General features: G+C 34.5%; 2 protein-coding genes across 3 annotated transcripts; one reads left to right on the forward strand and one right to left on the reverse strand.

Moving 5' to 3' along the window:
- Positions 1-128: 128 nt before the first annotated feature.
- Positions 129-2,013, forward strand: LOC112038132 (uncharacterized). 2 transcript variants are annotated; one of them, XM_024070950.2, is made up of 3 exons: positions 129-314; positions 1,018-1,174; positions 1,722-2,013. In XM_024070950.2, exons 1-3 carry the CDS (start codon positions 312-314, stop codon positions 1,766-1,768), a joined length of 207 nt encoding a protein of 68 aa, XP_023926718.1. In that variant the 5' UTR covers positions 129-311; the 3' UTR covers positions 1,769-2,013. The 2 variants fall into 2 exon arrangements, with proteins under 2 accessions (XP_023926718.1, XP_023926717.2); XM_024070949.2 differs by lacking the exon at positions 129-314 and having other exon boundaries at positions 979-1,174.
- A 3,034-nt stretch (positions 2,014-5,047) lies between these two features.
- Positions 5,048-13,735, reverse strand: LOC112038124 (F-box only protein 6). Its single transcript, XM_024070943.2, has 2 exons — positions 13,322-13,735; positions 5,048-6,756 (listed from the first exon to the last, which is right to left on the reverse strand). The coding sequence occupies exons 1-2, from the start codon at positions 13,522-13,524 to the stop codon at positions 5,511-5,513; spliced, it is 1,449 nt and encodes a 482-aa protein (XP_023926711.1). The 5' UTR covers positions 13,525-13,735; the 3' UTR covers positions 5,048-5,510.
- Between the last annotated feature and the right edge of the window lie 4,020 nt (positions 13,736-17,755).

The following is a 17,755-nucleotide window of genomic DNA, read 5'->3' on the forward strand; positions in this document are numbered from 1 at the left end:
CATGGACTCTATCAAGTCTACGTGCATCTCAGCATCCAATTAAACTCCGACGCGTGTCCCACGTGACGTGGTGATACTCAACCACGACAATATCTCTCATCTCCGGGCAGCTATAAATATAAAAACCGTAAATACTAAAAGTAGATTCACAACACAGATTGCGAGAGAGATAAAAAGAGAGCGCAGGGAGAGAGGAAAACCAAACGAACGCGCCGGAAAGGAAAGGAAAGGAAAAACACAAAAGAAGAGAAAGGAAAAGACATTACTGTAATTCTCCGGCGCGCGCACGGCCACCGGATCTCCCTGTAATCATGGTAATTTTTCACTCTCTCTTCTCTTCTTATTTTGTAATGTTATTATTTATTTTGATCTCCGGTTTCCGGTTGTTAGTATTGTAATTTTTCTTGATCTGTTCTTGTTCTTGATAATTTGATCTTGCAATTGATCTGATCTAGCCGAACGAACGGTAGTGATTTGATTGGTGAGGCATCAGATCTGTAATGTTGTTCTGTGAATATGTTGAAATAATTTATGAATAGTCTTCATTGTTATGATATATTTAGATAAAGAAAGAAGAATTTTGTTAATATAATATGTAGTATATGGTTCTATAATTTATATCACATTTTGATGTTTGTTTTCGTAGATCTCATAGGCACTGTTTCAATCTGAATAGCCACACACCTTTATAATTAGGAATCTAGATATAGAATTATCGAGCTGAATTTGGGGTTTTTGAAGCGAAATTATGTGCTATATATTTTGTTATAATTTTTCTTTTGAATGTAAAGGAAATCGGAGCATTTCATTTGTGTTCGCGCACCAAAATATTGTTTTTTTTTTTTTTTTTTTTCTTGAGAAAGTTTTAATCTATGACGTCCGGTGCTGGTGCTGATGATGGTGTTGATGATAGTTCTTTATTATCAGACACCAATTAGTTACCGAAATATTGTTAAGTGCTGTTTATTTGAGTAGTTTGATGGTGGAATTGTAATGTTTTGTGGTATGTGCGCGCAGACAACGTCGAGGCGTCTTGCGGATAGGAAGGTGGAGAGGTTCGATAAGAACATTATGAAGAGAGGAGCTGTGCCTGAAACAACTGCAAAGAAGGGAAAGGACTACCCCGTTGGTCCTGTTCTTCTCGGGTTCTTCATTTTTGTTGTCATTGGCTCATGTAAGATTTCCCCCTTCCTTGGTAACTTTTATAACTATTTATTCAAGGTTGTGCCTTTTCTTATAACAAATTTGATAATTGAACCTTGCAATGTCGTCATAGGTGCATTCTTAATTATCTTGATAACGCGCTTGATAAATATGAATAATTAGCACATTGCATTAGAGTGGCGCATCGAGCTTCAACCTAGTCTGTTTTGATTATTTTTACAATTACTAATGTCTGAATTTTTGGGCATTGGTGGGATATCTATTTGGAATCTAAAGCCTGTATTCAAGTCAAATGCATTGGAATTTCTCATTATACGGATTGAATAGTTTGTCATGTTTGTTTTGTAAAGACGGTTTTGTAATCATGGCGTCCTCCATTGTATGGGTAGCATCATAGGTGGAAGTAGTGATACTTGACAGAAACTCTAGTGCAAACAGTTGATAGCAAAACCCATTTTCGAGCTTGGATTCCAGTAGTTTATTTTGGGTCTTTCCATTTTGCTTATGCAAATTTGATTGAAGGTTTACTTATGACGTCTTTATCATTATTGCAACAGCTCTCTTTCAGATAATCAGAACAGCAACAAGTGGAGGCATGGCATAAACATACCCTGATCTGAAATATGGCAGCAGATGAATTCCTGTTATGTCTTTTGACCTTTTTTTTTTGTTAGCTGTCTAGGAAATGATGATACATTTAGACTTGTGGTTTCTCACATGTTGTGAAGTACTCAAGAAGTTTAAATAAAAGAAACCCATTATCAAGGTTGTATTGACTATAAATTATCTCATATTGTTTCTTATATGAATGGGAAGACCTTGCACAGGGGTTATTCCATATATTCCTCAGTTTTATTATTCTATCCTATTCCTTAAATATATAAACTTATGAGTAAAGGCAAGGTTAATATCCTATTCCTATTCCTTTAATACATAATCTTATGAGTAAAGACAAGGTTAATATCTTATTCCTTCAATGTATAATCATATGAGTAAAGACAAGGCTAATATTTTAAGAACAAACATTCATTTCCATTCATTGGAGAGATGACATTATATTCCATCGCTTTTGACATTCAAAATTCTTTCATGTCCAAATGACATCATATTCGACTTCATTATGCTCCTAACTAATTTATCTATTCCATGCAAAGGAGTATATACTATATAGGTGATTTATGCCCAGTGTCAAGCTTTGTAAACTATAAAGATTTTCAAATCAAATTGTCAAGCTTTCGAAAGTAAAATTTTGCATTTTTAGAAATATGCGAGGAATATCGAAAATTTGTCGCTTTTGATGTGGATAGGATGAGAAAATTTTACAACCTTGTTATTAACAGAAATATTTTCCACAGTTTGTTAAAATTGTATCATTTAATTTTTATCCACTAACTAAAACCATCATGACAAGTAGTAAAGATTGTTGTGCTGGACTTTTTAGACGGCATCAATAATAATTCATATTAAGGTTGAGATCTCAATGATAAGTCATTTTAAGGTTGAGATGCATGGTTGCTCAAAAACTTAAAATCATATTGTTATGACGTTGCCTCTCATTGGTGTAAGACCCTTTATCCTTGATAGGAATGGAATGATTTTAGGTAGTTGTAATCAAGCGGAGTCAAATATTAAAAGTTTTGAATTGTTCATTTCATTTTATTTTGAACATTAGCAAAGTTTGAGCTCATTACTCAGTCAGATTGCTTGTTCAATCTTGATTCATTTTCTTGTTAAATAAGTTCAAGTTTGTTCACGAGTTACTGATTAACTTATTCCTTTACATGTACTTTAACTGTTAGGACTAATTTTTTTTTTTACCAATTCACAAATCTATACTAATAATTAGTAATTAAAATACAATTGAAATTATATTATTTGAGTTAATTAAATAGAATGATTTTCGTTTATGAACTTATAAAAAGTAGTTTCATCAATCTTGTATACTTATATGAACTTACATAATTTTTAGTATAAAATGGATTATTTATAGGACAAACATATAATATCAAATATATTTAAATCGAGCCTCATACTCACGACCATGTTCACAAATACATTATAATGTTTGAGTTTATTTGTTTGTTGTCAAGCCTAAACTTAGGCTTGAGCTTGACTCATTTGCTAAATAAACAAATCTTTTTCATGAGCTAATTCCAAATTTTTTATAAAAAGTTCGGTTCATATACAGCTCTAACTACACGCGGTTCATATACAGTCCTGACTTCATGTGATGGCACCTAGTATCCATGCCAAGCACATAAATCCATGGGCATGAAGGAGGAATTGCCATGGGTTGAGAAAGGTACTTTGAGCAGCAACAAGTTATGGTGCCTGATTGAGTTGGCTAAATTGGTGGCCTTGTGATTGTGTGTTGGATCCTTGGTCTTGGCCCAGGAGGTTGCACACTATTTTGTGTTGTGGGCAACATGTGCAGTGGTGAGCCTTGGCAGCCTTGCGTGGGCTTAGCCATAGGCAGGCTGATGAGTAGTGTGTGGGCTACCAGTTATGTTTGCGTTGTGGTAGATTGGAACGTGTTAAACTGGTAGAATAGCGTGGTGGGACGATTACCAAGCAATTTTATGTATAAACAACCTTGTTGGTATGCAGTGTAAAAAAGCTCTAAGAGTCTAAGACAGCAAATATTTGTGTCCCAAAGACAGTTTCCAGATTGGTACAAAAAGTCCAGGGGACAGTTGACAAGAATAATTGCATGATCCTTAAAACCTGTTGGGAGAGAGAGAACAAGCTGAGGTAGAATATGTTTTCGTACACTAGGGGTTGTCAATAGCATGGGTTAGAGATATAGTGCTATGAGGAAAATTGCATTTTGTATGTAGCTGCTTTTAATTAGGGCATATCCCAAAAGAGCATTTTGTGTAAGGGACCGTAGCGAACCTTGTACTTTGTAGACCTTGTGGTATAGTAATAAATGTTAAAGTGTGTTCTCATGTAATGGTGTTTGTTGTGCGCTCTTGATTCTTACAAACTGTTAGTTATTTCTTTTGTGCGAGTATTAGAGACTAAGTAGAATTATTTAATGTCATCAAAAGGCAGAAATTTTGCTATCAAAATTTGCGCCATCTCCCATGCCCATTTCCTTACATGATAGTAATTGTGGGTCAAGCTTAGGTCCAATGTCCAGTAGTATTAGACCGGTTGAGATGATGACATGTGTTCACTTTTAGACACGTGTCACCATCTAACCGGATCTAGTGCACTAGACCTAAACCAAGTCCAATAATTGATTCTCGTAAGCACGCCTCGTTTAGGTAGCCTTATAGTTTCCAATTTCCACACATCAAAATCATTTAGGTAATTGAGGAAGAAAAAAATCATCTCAATTCTCTGACCTCTGCTCTCAATTTAGTAGCATCATAATATTTGAGTGGTTGTGTGATTTAGGTGTTTAAATTTTAAAGCATATCAGCTTGTCAATATGGAGGAAGCAACTTGCATCTATGAAGCCTTACAATTAATATATTGATGCATATCATCCGATTATTTGGATGGGAGTCGAGTGAAATCTAGTTACCATTGAAGATTTTCAAATCCCCGATCCATGAGAAGAGACACATGTTGTTTTGCTTAGCTGCTGCCTGCTGAGAAAACTGAAGAAAGCTTTAGGTTTTTGAATCCCACTTATCTTCAGCTCAGAATAAGAAACTTCACCCCACCTACGCTAAAAAATTGTACAAGGCCCGGATAGGAGTAGGTTTCTGTGATTTTCCCACTTTCTCCAAGCCTCAAATGGACTAATATCTAATTCCATTACCATAATCCGAGTCCTCTAATGCATTTTCCTTCTAGAGTCAGCCTCAGCAGCGAAATAAAACAACAGGCAATATATGATCGTTCTCATTCTCATAGATTTCTCCGCAGACAATTTGCACCAAAACAAACAAATAGTTTCATTTTCACTTTAAACTAAACAGAGATTATCGCACCCATATCCAGCGGACCGATTGGCATTCTGAACTCTGTTTCCTGAAACCAAAGTTATTTGTCTAGTTTGTACATGGAGAGGGGAAATGTGATTAATCATACAACCCAAGATATCATCTGCTTAACTAAAAAAACAACGCAAATTTGGCTAAAACAGTTTGCCGCAAGAGCTTTCAGCCAACCATGCATAAGACCAGTACTGAAATGAAAATTCCCATCCCTGACATGCCGATTCTTCCAGCAACTGAGAAAAGTCAAATCAAGCAGTAGAAGTCAGGCAAGGGTTAAATGCAGTGCCAGACACAATCTGCTGCCACTGCTGCTGCTGCTTCCCCACACTTTGTACCACACACCCAGGAACCTTCAGCCATTCCCTGTTTGATATATTACAGAGAAAAGCCAAATCACGCAATAGCAGTCAGGCATGGGTGAAATGCAGTGCCACATGCAATCCACTGCCGCTTCCTCCCACGTGGCACCACACATCCAGGAACCTTCAGCCATTCCCTGTTTGATACATCATAAGTAACCAATCGATTCATTTGTCTCGATCTCAAGGACAGCATGAGCAAGCCTCTGTTACCCAAGCAAGTCATCCTAACGTGCTTTCCATAAAACTCCAAGCACCATATGTTTGGCATTCTGTCAACCTCCTTCCACAAGAGTGTCATCTTCTGCAGCTCCCATATACAAACACATGTGGCTGCATTCTTCGTCAGTAACCCCACAAGCATGATCCGGCCTCCACACTCTGCGAGTGTGTGGTCAGTCAGATGTAGTGGGGCAGGAATTATATACTGCTTCCAAACCCCATTAACCATATCATAGGACACGATTCCTTCAGGATCTGAACGCATGAAGTAAAGCGTGCCATCAATGGAAACAGCCTGTGACCGAAAGTTCAGGGATAGTGGCAGCTTAATACTCGAGGGCATGTGTCCTGGACGGGTCCAGGAGTTCTTCAACGAGTCATAAACTTCAAACTCCCCATCACACCCCACCCACAGGATCTTGTAGCCCCCGCAGGTTGAATTCCCATTCAGTGTCATCCCCACTGCAACACGAGACCAAACCTTGACTGACCTAGCGGGCAACTCTTTAAATGATTGAGTCAGAGGGTTGCATACATAAAAGTTCCTGTGACCAATATCAAGAAAACACACTAGACCCCCTGCTGAAGCCACTGGCAAAACAATCATTTTGTTGGGCAGAGAAGAAATGGTGGGGTGGTGCCATTTCTTCGAGGAGGGGTCATATATAGCTCCAGAATTTACGTTTTCATGGGTAATGGTATAAAACCAGGGATTTCCTTGTGGGACTTGGGCACAATGTTGAGAAAAACTTTGAGAGTCCAGCAAGGAATTCCATTTCCGGCAAACTGAGCGAAAGCGGAAAAACGTAGCAATGGGAAGTCTTGCAATAACAGCTTCAAAAAGGTCTTCTGGAAAATCTTTCCAAATTTGTTGTTCCATAATCTCAGCTGTATTGGTAGTCCCAGATGATTTGCCCCGGGTCCTCTCCTTCCTAGGCTTCTTAGCATGTGGAGGCTTGCAAGGTTCCAACATCTTGAAATTTCCAGATTTTCCAGCTGCCATTATAAGACTGTAGTAATCATCTGTAGAACCATCATCGACATTGAGGACGCACCAACTGTGTGAAAGGAAATCTGTTATCAATATATTTTCAACTTGAGGTACTCTGCCGCTACCATTGCAAAAGTATGTGACCAAAAAACAACATAGAAAATTTTTAAAGAAAACATAGGCACATGAAGGCCAATGAAATGTTTAATCAGAACACTGGAAAATGCATAACATATTAAAGACCAATCACTTTAAACATGTTGAGATACATCAAAGCCTGTGCTATTTGTTCAGGCAATATTTGCAAGAACTTTCAGGGAAATGAATGTATTAAATGTCTTCATAATCTGAAGGAAAAGGAAAGGTAAGGAAAACATAAGGGTAGATATAATGAATTAAAATTTTCGAAGCTGATACCTCAAGGAGACTGAATTTAAACACCAAATTCAACTTAAAGTCATTAATATCAAGCTATTTTTCTTCACTTGTCCTTATCTAAATACCATTACTCAAGTAGAAAGAGAACAAGGCCATGAATGGACCATGTACTCACTACAATAACTGTTATTTATATGAAAAGTAAAATAGAGCGCTAGCATTTAGTAGCTCATGAAAATCACTACATTGATTGCAACATGTAATTAAATCCAAGATTGGAATAAAATTAGGTTGAAGGGAGAAGACATATATTGACACACTTCAAAAAAAGACCACCATGGAAAATGAAAGGGAACGTCAACTACAGCACATATGTGAAGCCAAATGAAAATGGTGTCAAGACACGCAAAATAGTGGAAACAACCTAGCAACCCCCCATCCCCCCCCCCTTTTGGGTAATAGTGGGGGAGAGGGGAGGTGGGGTTTGAACCCCAGACACCGAGCATCATAGAGGACAACACTAGGCTATCACTCACCCTAAAACCCTACACACATATTTTCTTCTACCAAATAGCCATCAAATAACTCACCAGCCCATATTTTAATTCCAAACACAAACCACATAACCCTTTCTAAAGTCTAACCCTAGATCCACAAATTTTTCTAGCCTCAAACCTACCCACAAGAAAATTCTCCAATTTATCCTATGTCAAACCTTCTCCCTTTCCTTTCCCTTCTCTCTTATGTTTCCTACTAGCAGCTGATTACAATAGCTTGGAGCATATTAAGGAGAAAATATAGTGGTGCTAAAATATTTGAATTAATATTAGTGGTAAAGTAGTTAGTTACCAGTTGCTTTAATCTCATTATTGATTCTATAGAAGTCCCTATCAGAAGTCTACAAAAGGTTTCTAATGGACTTCACATCCACAATACAGATCAACCATTATGGAAGTAAGATCTTGCTAGAATTTACCAGTGTGCTTTGGCTCAAATGACACTTAATTCTTCCATAAGAATGGGATGGGGAGTGAGGTTGTGGTTGAGCATGAAGTTTACCAATAAACAAATACTGCTAGAAATCTTAAATTTTAGTTGAGCTCAGGCCATAGTTTCACCTAATATCATTGTTTTCCACACTCTTCATCAGACCCTTGGCTCAACTTCAACTAAGGCTCCTAAGATAACATTCTGACCAGGCCAACATCTCCCAGGACATTTTATCAAACAGCAGCAATTGCAAAGCCAAAGAAAATTTTCAAATTATGGTATCTAGTGAGATCTAGCGCAATATTAGACTACGGTAGCAGAAATATCATAATCTTATTTTCAATTGTTAAATTAGAAAGGAGCCTAGAGGTCAGATTTTAGTGCGATGGCAAGTGCCCTCCACCCAAGTGATATTGCAAGTTGAAGGCCAAATGGCCAATAATCAACCTCTAAAATTGGGGGTAAATTTACCTATCAACCATCTCCCCTAAACCCCGTAAGCAAGAGCATTGTAGACTGGGTACGACTACATTTTGTTTTCTTTTTAATTAGAAGGGAGCCCAAAATATATCTTAAACAAATTTAATCATATACTTTATGACCCATGTAACATGTTGCAGGCAGTGGTAGGCTATTTGTAAGGTCTGCATAGAAACAATTTTCAAATCATAATCACAGCCCAGGATGTTAGTTATAACAACCACTTCCACGCAACTTGTGCAAGTTTAATACTTATCATGCTGCACATTATAAAATTAAAGAAAAAATATTAATAGACAATTGTAACTAGATGCCTTGTACCACTGTTAGTAGATATAGTTCCTAAATGTTTATTTTTTTAATATATTGTATATGGGTTGAGATCAAGTAACACTTGTTGCAACATTTTGTCAATATTACACCACACAATAACTCATTATTGGATTAATATTTTGAAAATACTGCCGTTAGATCACAAGTTCTCTTTGTTCTTGACATGCACATCAAATTTCATTTTAATTGGTATCTGATCCATAAACTAATGTTGTGTGTATAGTTTTGCAGTACCAAAAAAAATTGAAATTTAAGCATTTTATAGATGAGATAGTTATTGATCTCTAATCATCTAGATATTTGGCAATCATGGAGTGCATAAAGATACAATGTAATGCAAAAACACATTCAATATAGAAAGTTCTTGAATGGTGTAACATTGAAAAAAGTGTTACCAAGCGCTTGAACCCAACCCAATACATATTATATATAGATAAACATTTAAAAACAAAGAAGCCTGCAATATCATGTTTCAGCTCTGCTGATCTGCATCTCCACGATGTATACAAAGCATAGAACAGTTAAGAGTATGTTCCTAAATGTTTATGAGCAACTAACTCTATAGGACCTAGTCTCTGTATTGGAGAACCATCACTAGTGACTAGCCTCAACTCTAAATGTCCTAGATGCAAGGGGTGAATTTGCAAAGAACAGACAGGAAGCAGACAAAGTCAGACTAAAATTTTGCTGTTGATAAATGACCCACTCTCAAGTACTGCAAACAGGTCTCTTGTTGCGAAGTTTCTAAAGGAAGCAGACAAACTCAGACTTAAACTTTGATGTTGAATTTTGCAAAGAACAGAAAGGAAGCAGACAAAACAGGTCTCTTGTACTCGAGAATTAAACTTTGATATTAATATAAACTAAACCCACTTCAAAAACTACAATGAATCTAAGAAGTAAAAACTAAAAGATCAGGTATTGGGATACATCATACATGTCAACAACATCAACTTACAATACATATGACAACCCATTATCAAAATTCCAACTATATTGTTGGTGGAACACATCAGAATTTGTCACTTTATCCTTCAATAAGCAAATTTTACCAAATAATATACTCATAATGCAAAAGTATGAATCAGTTCATTAAAATCCTAGAAACAGAAACTGTTGGATAGTTTACTGAATATTGACTACAATTTTGGCTATGAGGACATGTACAGCGTCTGAGCATGCATACTATCGCTTTATATAAATAGTGAAGCAAAAGACAAAGTTCATTTAGACCAAGTAACTAATGGATTATAGTTGTTTCTACATTACAGCATTATTCCTTCCAAAGTTCTCAGATTGAAGTACAGTCCAATAACTCACTAGTGCATGACTGTTTTCCAAGTCACAATATCAGCATAACCAACACTTTAAAAGCTTTTACATTCTTCTCCTTTCTTGTTAATTGTTTTAACTTTGTTAGGAGAGGGAAGGGATGACTAGTACGAAAAGGGTATGTACTAAAAGAAGAAAAACATGCTCCAGCTTAAGTATCAAACAACCGAAACTAAATACTGTATATTTCTCATTGCCATTACCTAATGTATAGAATATCATAAACCAGTCTACCCAACCTATCTAAACAATTTAAGCTAGCCTCTGACATCTTAGCTTAACTTCCTCTTTCCAGAGGTGACTCTTTGCATGATTTCCACATATTTATGTTGCATTTCATGTTCTTTTAATGGATAATTACTTATTTATCAAACAAAGAAAAGAAGCGTCAAAAAAGTTATGAAGATGTATTCAAAACTCTNCCCCCCCCCCCCCACCCCACAAAAAAAAAGGAACTTTTAAGTAACTATATAAATATAATTGGGTAAACATTCACAACTGATTCATCAACAAGTAAAAACTTATGTCACAAATCACTTTAATAACATTGCTTGTCACTAGGAATATGTTCATGAATCAAATTGTGAAACGCATATGACATCTTGAGCCTTTTACATGCAAGAATCCTGCATTCACCAAATGAGGGAGGGAAGGATGTTTGTTTTTATTGGGTGGAAAGAAGGGAGAAGGGAGATAGAGGGATTCTCTTTCCCTCCAGGCTGACCAGAGTAAAGGGAAAGAATAAAAGGAAGAAAAAGTATTTTTTCAAATTTTCTTTGAAGTGGGACCTCCAATGCATTTTCCTTTCTCTCCCATTCCTTCAAACCAATCAACCCCTCTCTCCCTTTCCCTTCCTTTCTCTCATGTTTCCTACAGCAACGTAGCTACTGACAACAGATTGAGCATATTAAGGAGGAGATTAAATGGTGTTAAATATTTGAATTAATTTTAGTGGTAAGTAGTTAGTTACCAGTTGCTTTAACCTTATTATGATTCTATAGAAGTCCATTCAGAATTCTAAAGATGTTTATGGACTTCACATCCCAATACAGGCAACCCTTTGGAGTAAGATCTTGCTAGAATACTGATGGCTTTGCTCAAACAACATTTTCTTCCATAAGAATGGGATGGGGAGTAGGTTGTGGTTAGACATGAATTAGAATTTACCAATAAAACCTAGAAATCTTAAATTTTAGTGAGTCATACCATAATTTCACCTAATATCATGTTTTCACACTTTTCATCAGACCCTGGCCTACTTCAACTAAGGCTCCTAAGATAACATTCTGACCAAGCCAACATCTCCAAGCATTTTATCAACACAATTGCCAGCCAAAGAAAATTTCAATGATATCTAGTGAGATCTGGCTCATATATGTCTAGGTAGCAGAAATATCATAATCTTATTTTCAATTTTTAAATTAGAAAGGAGCCTAGAGGTCAGATTTGTGCGATGGCAAGTGCCCTCCACCCAGTAATTTGCAGTTCAAAGCCAAAATCAGCCTCTCTCTAAATTTGGGGTAAATTATCTACCAACCATCTCCCCTAAACCGTAAGCAAGAGCCTGTACATGGTAGACTACTTTTTTCTTTTTAATTAGAAGGGAGCCCAAAATTATTTTAACAAATTTAATCAATACTTTATGACCCATGTAACATGTGCAGCAGTGGTAGGTTATTGTAAGGTCTGCATAGAAAAATTTTCAAATCATAATCACAACCCAGGAGCAATGAGGATTCATCAAGCTTACACATAAATTGTGGTACAGACAACTTGTAACTAGATGCTTTACCACTGTTAGTAGAATAGTCCTAAATGTTTAATTTAATATATTTATATGGTTAGGATCAAGTAACACTTGTTGCAACTTTTTGTTACACTACAATAACTCATTTTATTATTAATATTTTGAAAAAAACTCCGTTAGATTACAGTTCTCTTTGTTTTTACACACTCATCAATTTCATTAATTGAATGTTATCTATCCATAACTAATGTTGTGTGTATAGTTTTTAGTACCAAAAATTGATTTAAACAATAAAAGATGAGTATATTGATCTCTGATAGGATTAATATTTTGTAATCATGGAATGAAGTAACTAATGGATTATAGTTGTTTCTACATTACAGCATTATTCCTTCCAAAGTTCTCAGATTGAAGTACAGTCCAATAACTCACTAGTGCATGACTGTTTTCCAAGTCACAATATCAGCATAACCAACACTTTAAAAGCTTTTACATTCTTCTCCTTTCTTGTTAATTGTTTTAACTTTGTTAGGAGAGGGAAGGGATGACTAGTACGAAAAGGGTATGTACTAAAAGAAGAAAAACATGCTCCAGCTTAAGTATCAAACAACCGAAACTAAATACTGTATATTTCTCATTGCCATTACCTAATGTATAGAATATCATAAACCAGTCTACCCAACCTATCTAAACAATTTAAGCTAGCCTCTGACATCTTAGCTTAACTTCCTCTTTCCAGAGGTGACTCTTTGCATGATTTCCACATATTTATGTTGCATTTCATGTTCTTTTAATGGATAATTACTTATTTATCAAACAAAGAAAAGAAGCGTCAAAAAAGTTATGAAGATGTATTCAAAACTCTACAAAGTCTAGCATAACATTGCTTAAGATGTAAGAGCCGCATTTAACCCACCTCTTTTCCCAGAAAGGGGATTTTTTTTTTTTTTTTTTTTAAATTAAATGTCACTATAATGAATTTCTGAAAAAATAAGAAAGAAGCAAGTGTTTGAAGCAGAGCAAAAATTATCTGTATAATTGGATAAGTATAACCGTACAGATATATTGGAAATACAGAACAAATTATAACTCAATTTTTTCGTTCCTCTGAAAAATTGACCCAAATCTTGCAAAAAGAGAAAAGAAAACCTAACTTACCTAACTAAACAGGAAAATAAAAACACCACCACTTTAATTTACAAAGAAAATGAAAATAAAACACAGAAATCAGAGAAACCAGAATACCTAAGCAGAAGCTGCATAACACCTCAAGCAGAATGAGAAAAACAGGAAAATGAAACCATAAACGGTTTCTGTGCAGAGTACAGACCAATCAAAAAGCTCACAAAGATCTAGAGAGATAGAAAAGAACCTGTGGTGTTGTTGTTGGTGTTGATGGTGAGAGTGAAATTGAGAGAGAAGAGGAGGAGGCAGAGGTTGAAGAAGATGAAGTGGATGAGGAAGAGGAGAAAGTAAAGGAGAAGGAAGAACAAGAGAAGAAGGATGAGAGCCGTAGAGTTCCAAGAGCTCCTGAAGCTGACCGATGAGCTGCCTCAGCATGGCCAGCCCTTCCATGCCCCAACCCTCAAACCACCCCACCCCCGATTCTCTCACCTTCTTCCTCACTGTTATAAATTATAAGAAAAGGCAAACTCTCTTTCTCTCTCAGTCTCACCCACTCTCCTTTTGCCACGTCAGAACAAACCCCAGTCGATAAGTGTTTTTTTTGTGAGTGATGGTAGTAAGTAACTTTGTAATTACACTCACCCGCACGCAACATTCTCCTTTGCCTTCGCTTTGCTTTGGTTCTTAACTTCTACTAATAAATATTTACTCCATTTTCTCCCCCTTGTAATGAGTTTTACGCAACTGCCCTTCGTTTTATTGCGGGTCGGCTGTTTTGGTTTTCGATTTGTATCCGTTACCCGGTTTCCGTCGAATACTAAAGAGGAGAATTGACTGCATTCCTAATCGTTGTTAGCAATTACTTTAAGTTCCTTTAATTTCCTATGCATTTAAACGTTTTAAACAACTCTTCTTCAAATGAAGAGATTAAGATTTGAGGGGAAAAAATTATTACAACCATAATATATAACAATATATATATATATATGCTACATTTTTTTTTTTTTGAGAAAGTATATATGCTACATTTTGATGGCATGTTTCAACACTCTTTTAATGTACAATAATTTTTCATAAAGGTTTTTTTTTTTTTTTTCAACTCATAATGTTGTTTAAAATTGTATCAAAACTCTCCATGCGTTAATATTTTAATGAGAAGTTAAATTTTATGGATTACTGTGTTTTTATCTATGTTGAATTATAAGTATGTTTCTTTTAATTTAAGAAATTTATTTATTTTCAAAGTCAGTTATACATGCTTTAAAATTTATTTTTTATTTTCCTTATATACATTGTTTATTGAAAATCTTATTTAGATCTTAGATAACTTAAAAGTGAATTGATTGGCCAAACAATCTCGTAACTTAATAGTATTTCTATTCTCTTTTAGATTGAGAACTGTAATTCAAATATTTTTCTCTATTGTTGTAAGTATCCCAAAAAAGAAAAGGATTGATTGAATATTTTATGATTTATTTCAATGGATAGCATAAACAAGTATTTTAACACAAGTATTTCAACACCAAATCTAAAAGCAATAAAAGACACAAAGATTTGGTAACAAATGAATTCATGAACTATATTAAGGAATCCAACCCAGTAAAGAATCCATAAAATTATAAAATAAACAATTGCAATAACTTACTCACGAAGTCTTTGCATATCTATTTTCTCTATTGCAACATCAACAACAGACTCACTTGCATTCTCATTGTATTGGCCTGAAAGTCTTTGAAACCCTTCTACATAAACTTCCTTCAGGAACAAATATTGTCTGTTGTCAATATTTGTTGTCAACAAACTAACTCTATAGTTTCAAGGAATCAACGATTTAAGATTAAGGAAGCAATGGTTAATTTTATATATATATATATATTTAAAAATAATTAGGTTAAGTCCTCAGGTCGTTAAAGTTAGTTTACCATTTGTTGCAATTTCGCTTGAATGAATATGTAGTGAGAATTTTGGGAACCATCTAAATCTAGTTCAAGAAGAAATGATTTATCTTGAGTGAGCATCATCATGTTCTTCAAAATCTTCACCAACCAACTGTTCTAAAATAGCTCAAATACATAAATCTCAACCAATTTTTACTAATTTTGTTACATGAAACTAACCAACAAGACAAAACACATTGTAAAGTAGTTGATAAGGTCCAGCTGAAAATGGGCAATCGGGTTAAGTAGATGGCTACTTTGGCTATAAAAGTAAAATTGACAATTCATCACGTTGTCGTCTTTGATACCCCACGTAAAGCGGAATATTTACTCAAAAATTCTGCAATTCCGTTCCACGTGTGTGAACGGAAGCTTTATTATGGTCAAGAAGACTCGTACGCCTTTTTGAACGACCTTTGCTTTTGAAAATCAACGGCTGAGGTTACATCTCTCCAGGCACTTTCTTTCTCATCCTTATTCCACGCACACGGCATGATTGTCCCACTACCTTTTTTTTTTTCCATTTTATCATGATTTTGTTAGAATTACGGAAGTACCTACTCATGCCTTTTTTGAGTTTTTCTACTCATTTCTAATTATTGCCCTCCAACTAGTACCTATCATTAATCTTTCCTCTATTTTTCTTTTTAGGTTTTTTTTTTTTAACTTTTTGAAAAATTTATAAATCAAGTAATTTGATCAAAATATTGGTTAATATATTCATCAAAAATTAATTAATGTCTTAGCCTGATAATAAGAGCAATCATCATGAAGTGGATGTCATATGTTAAAATCTTATCTATAAAAAAAATATTATTCCAGTGCGATGTACTATTTAACTAAAAAATATAAGTAAATTGAAGAAAAAAATTTGTACAATATCATTAAAATTAATTAAAAAAATAGATATTAAAAATAAAATAACAAAAATTATTTTAAGTTATTTTACAAATACATATTATATAAACTCAAGTTTTTATAAAATTCAAATATTACAATAGATTATAAAGTAATTTAAAATAAATAATAGAAATTCTAACAACTTTTGGCATTAGAGTTTTAATCATAGTAGTTGTAAGGACCAGTTTGGATTCCTAGGCCAAATGTGTGAACGGACTTAGGCCCAAAAAAATCCAAAACAATGAATTTGTAGAGAGATGAGTTAGAAAATTGAGCTTTAGTTAATCAAACAACAAATTGAGAAGATTGATGGTGAAAGACTGAAGATGAACGATTATAGAATGAGCAATAAACATCCTCGTTAATATCCGAGGAAATTAGTTATTGTATAATGATCTTAAAGAGAGTTACAAGTTTTATTCTAGATGGGTATAGTGTTTTTCCCTTACTTTTCCAATCCTCCATTTTTTCTCGCTATTTCCCTTTCTTTTTATACTGCTTCTCCTTTTCGTCCCTATCTTCCACATGCATGCGAGATGGCTGATCTTAATACTTGTCTCATCAACACCTCCCATAAGTCTTCATGTAGTAGTTGTAAGGCTGAAATCCACTGTTCAGGTATCACCTCCACGTTAATGCGGTTCGGGAGTTAGTTGCAACACATTCAATGTGGAGGTAGCAGCTTTTTCCTTGGATATTTTATGATCCTTCCATGCCTTGAGCTTCCATAGTGCTTATCTGTAGCAATTAAGTATTCCTGTGATGTTTCTTCGGATAGCAGACCATCTCTACGGACTACGGTCTCAGTCAGCCGAGATGACACTTATTTTCGTCACGACCCTTTAAGTCGTTTATGATCTAAATTTACTTTTTTGTTCATTAATATGGTCCCTTTTGACAACGTTACCACCCTCTCGGACACTTTTAGTCCTTGGCTTGGGTCTTAGGTCCATTATAAAAAATGTGTAATAGACCTCTAGGCTCAATACCACTACAGTAGTAATTTTTCAAATTCTTTTGAAATATTGGCAATTTATTTTCACATTATGTAATGACAATATATTAAACATAACTTTTATTATATAATATATGATATAAAATTAAACTTTTATATTATTAATATTTTTGTGGCAATAACTAAAGAACAAAGTTTCTCTCCAAACTAAAAACTCTTCAAACTTCTCATATATATATATATATATTTTGTGAATTTTGAAAATCTAACTGTTTAATTTCATGTTCCCTATATTCTTAATATGCATATCAAATTTCGCTCAAATCGGATATTATTTACTATTTGATCAATTAACTTATTTTTTATCTACAACTTTAAATTACAAAAATATGAAATTATAACATTTATTTAATGACATAGCAGTTGATCTTTGATTTTCTTGAAATTTTGTAAGCATTAAGAATGTAATAAGAATATACAATCTAATGGTTAAATTTTCAAAATTCACATTCAATATAAATATCTATGATGAGTTTGTAGAGTTTCTCTCTAAACTAATTTGGAGAGAAACTTTATTCATAACTAAATGATTGAAAGGGTACCAGAAGTCTCATACTTTTACCATGAATATTTTGTTGCGTTTATTAAATTTTAGTCACAGTTAGCTAATAGTGACTCATTGAAAGTGGGAATTGAAAAGGTTTAAAAATTTTAATGTCTTAATTATTTTTTTAATTTAGGATTTATTTTAAACCATCACAAATTATAAGAGAATTACATAATTTACCAAAGTCTTAAATGAAATTTAGCCATTTGGTGTAAGGAGAGTGAGTGTAGTCACTTGTTACAAGCGCAACTTTCAAAACTCAACTTTTATAGTATATACGAT

This window comes from Quercus suber, unplaced genomic scaffold (genome assembly GCF_002906115.3).
Source record: "Quercus suber isolate HL8 unplaced genomic scaffold, Cork oak 2.0 scaffold_326, whole genome shotgun sequence".
In the NCBI taxonomy this organism is placed as follows: Eukaryota; Viridiplantae; Streptophyta; class Magnoliopsida; order Fagales; family Fagaceae; genus Quercus; species Quercus suber.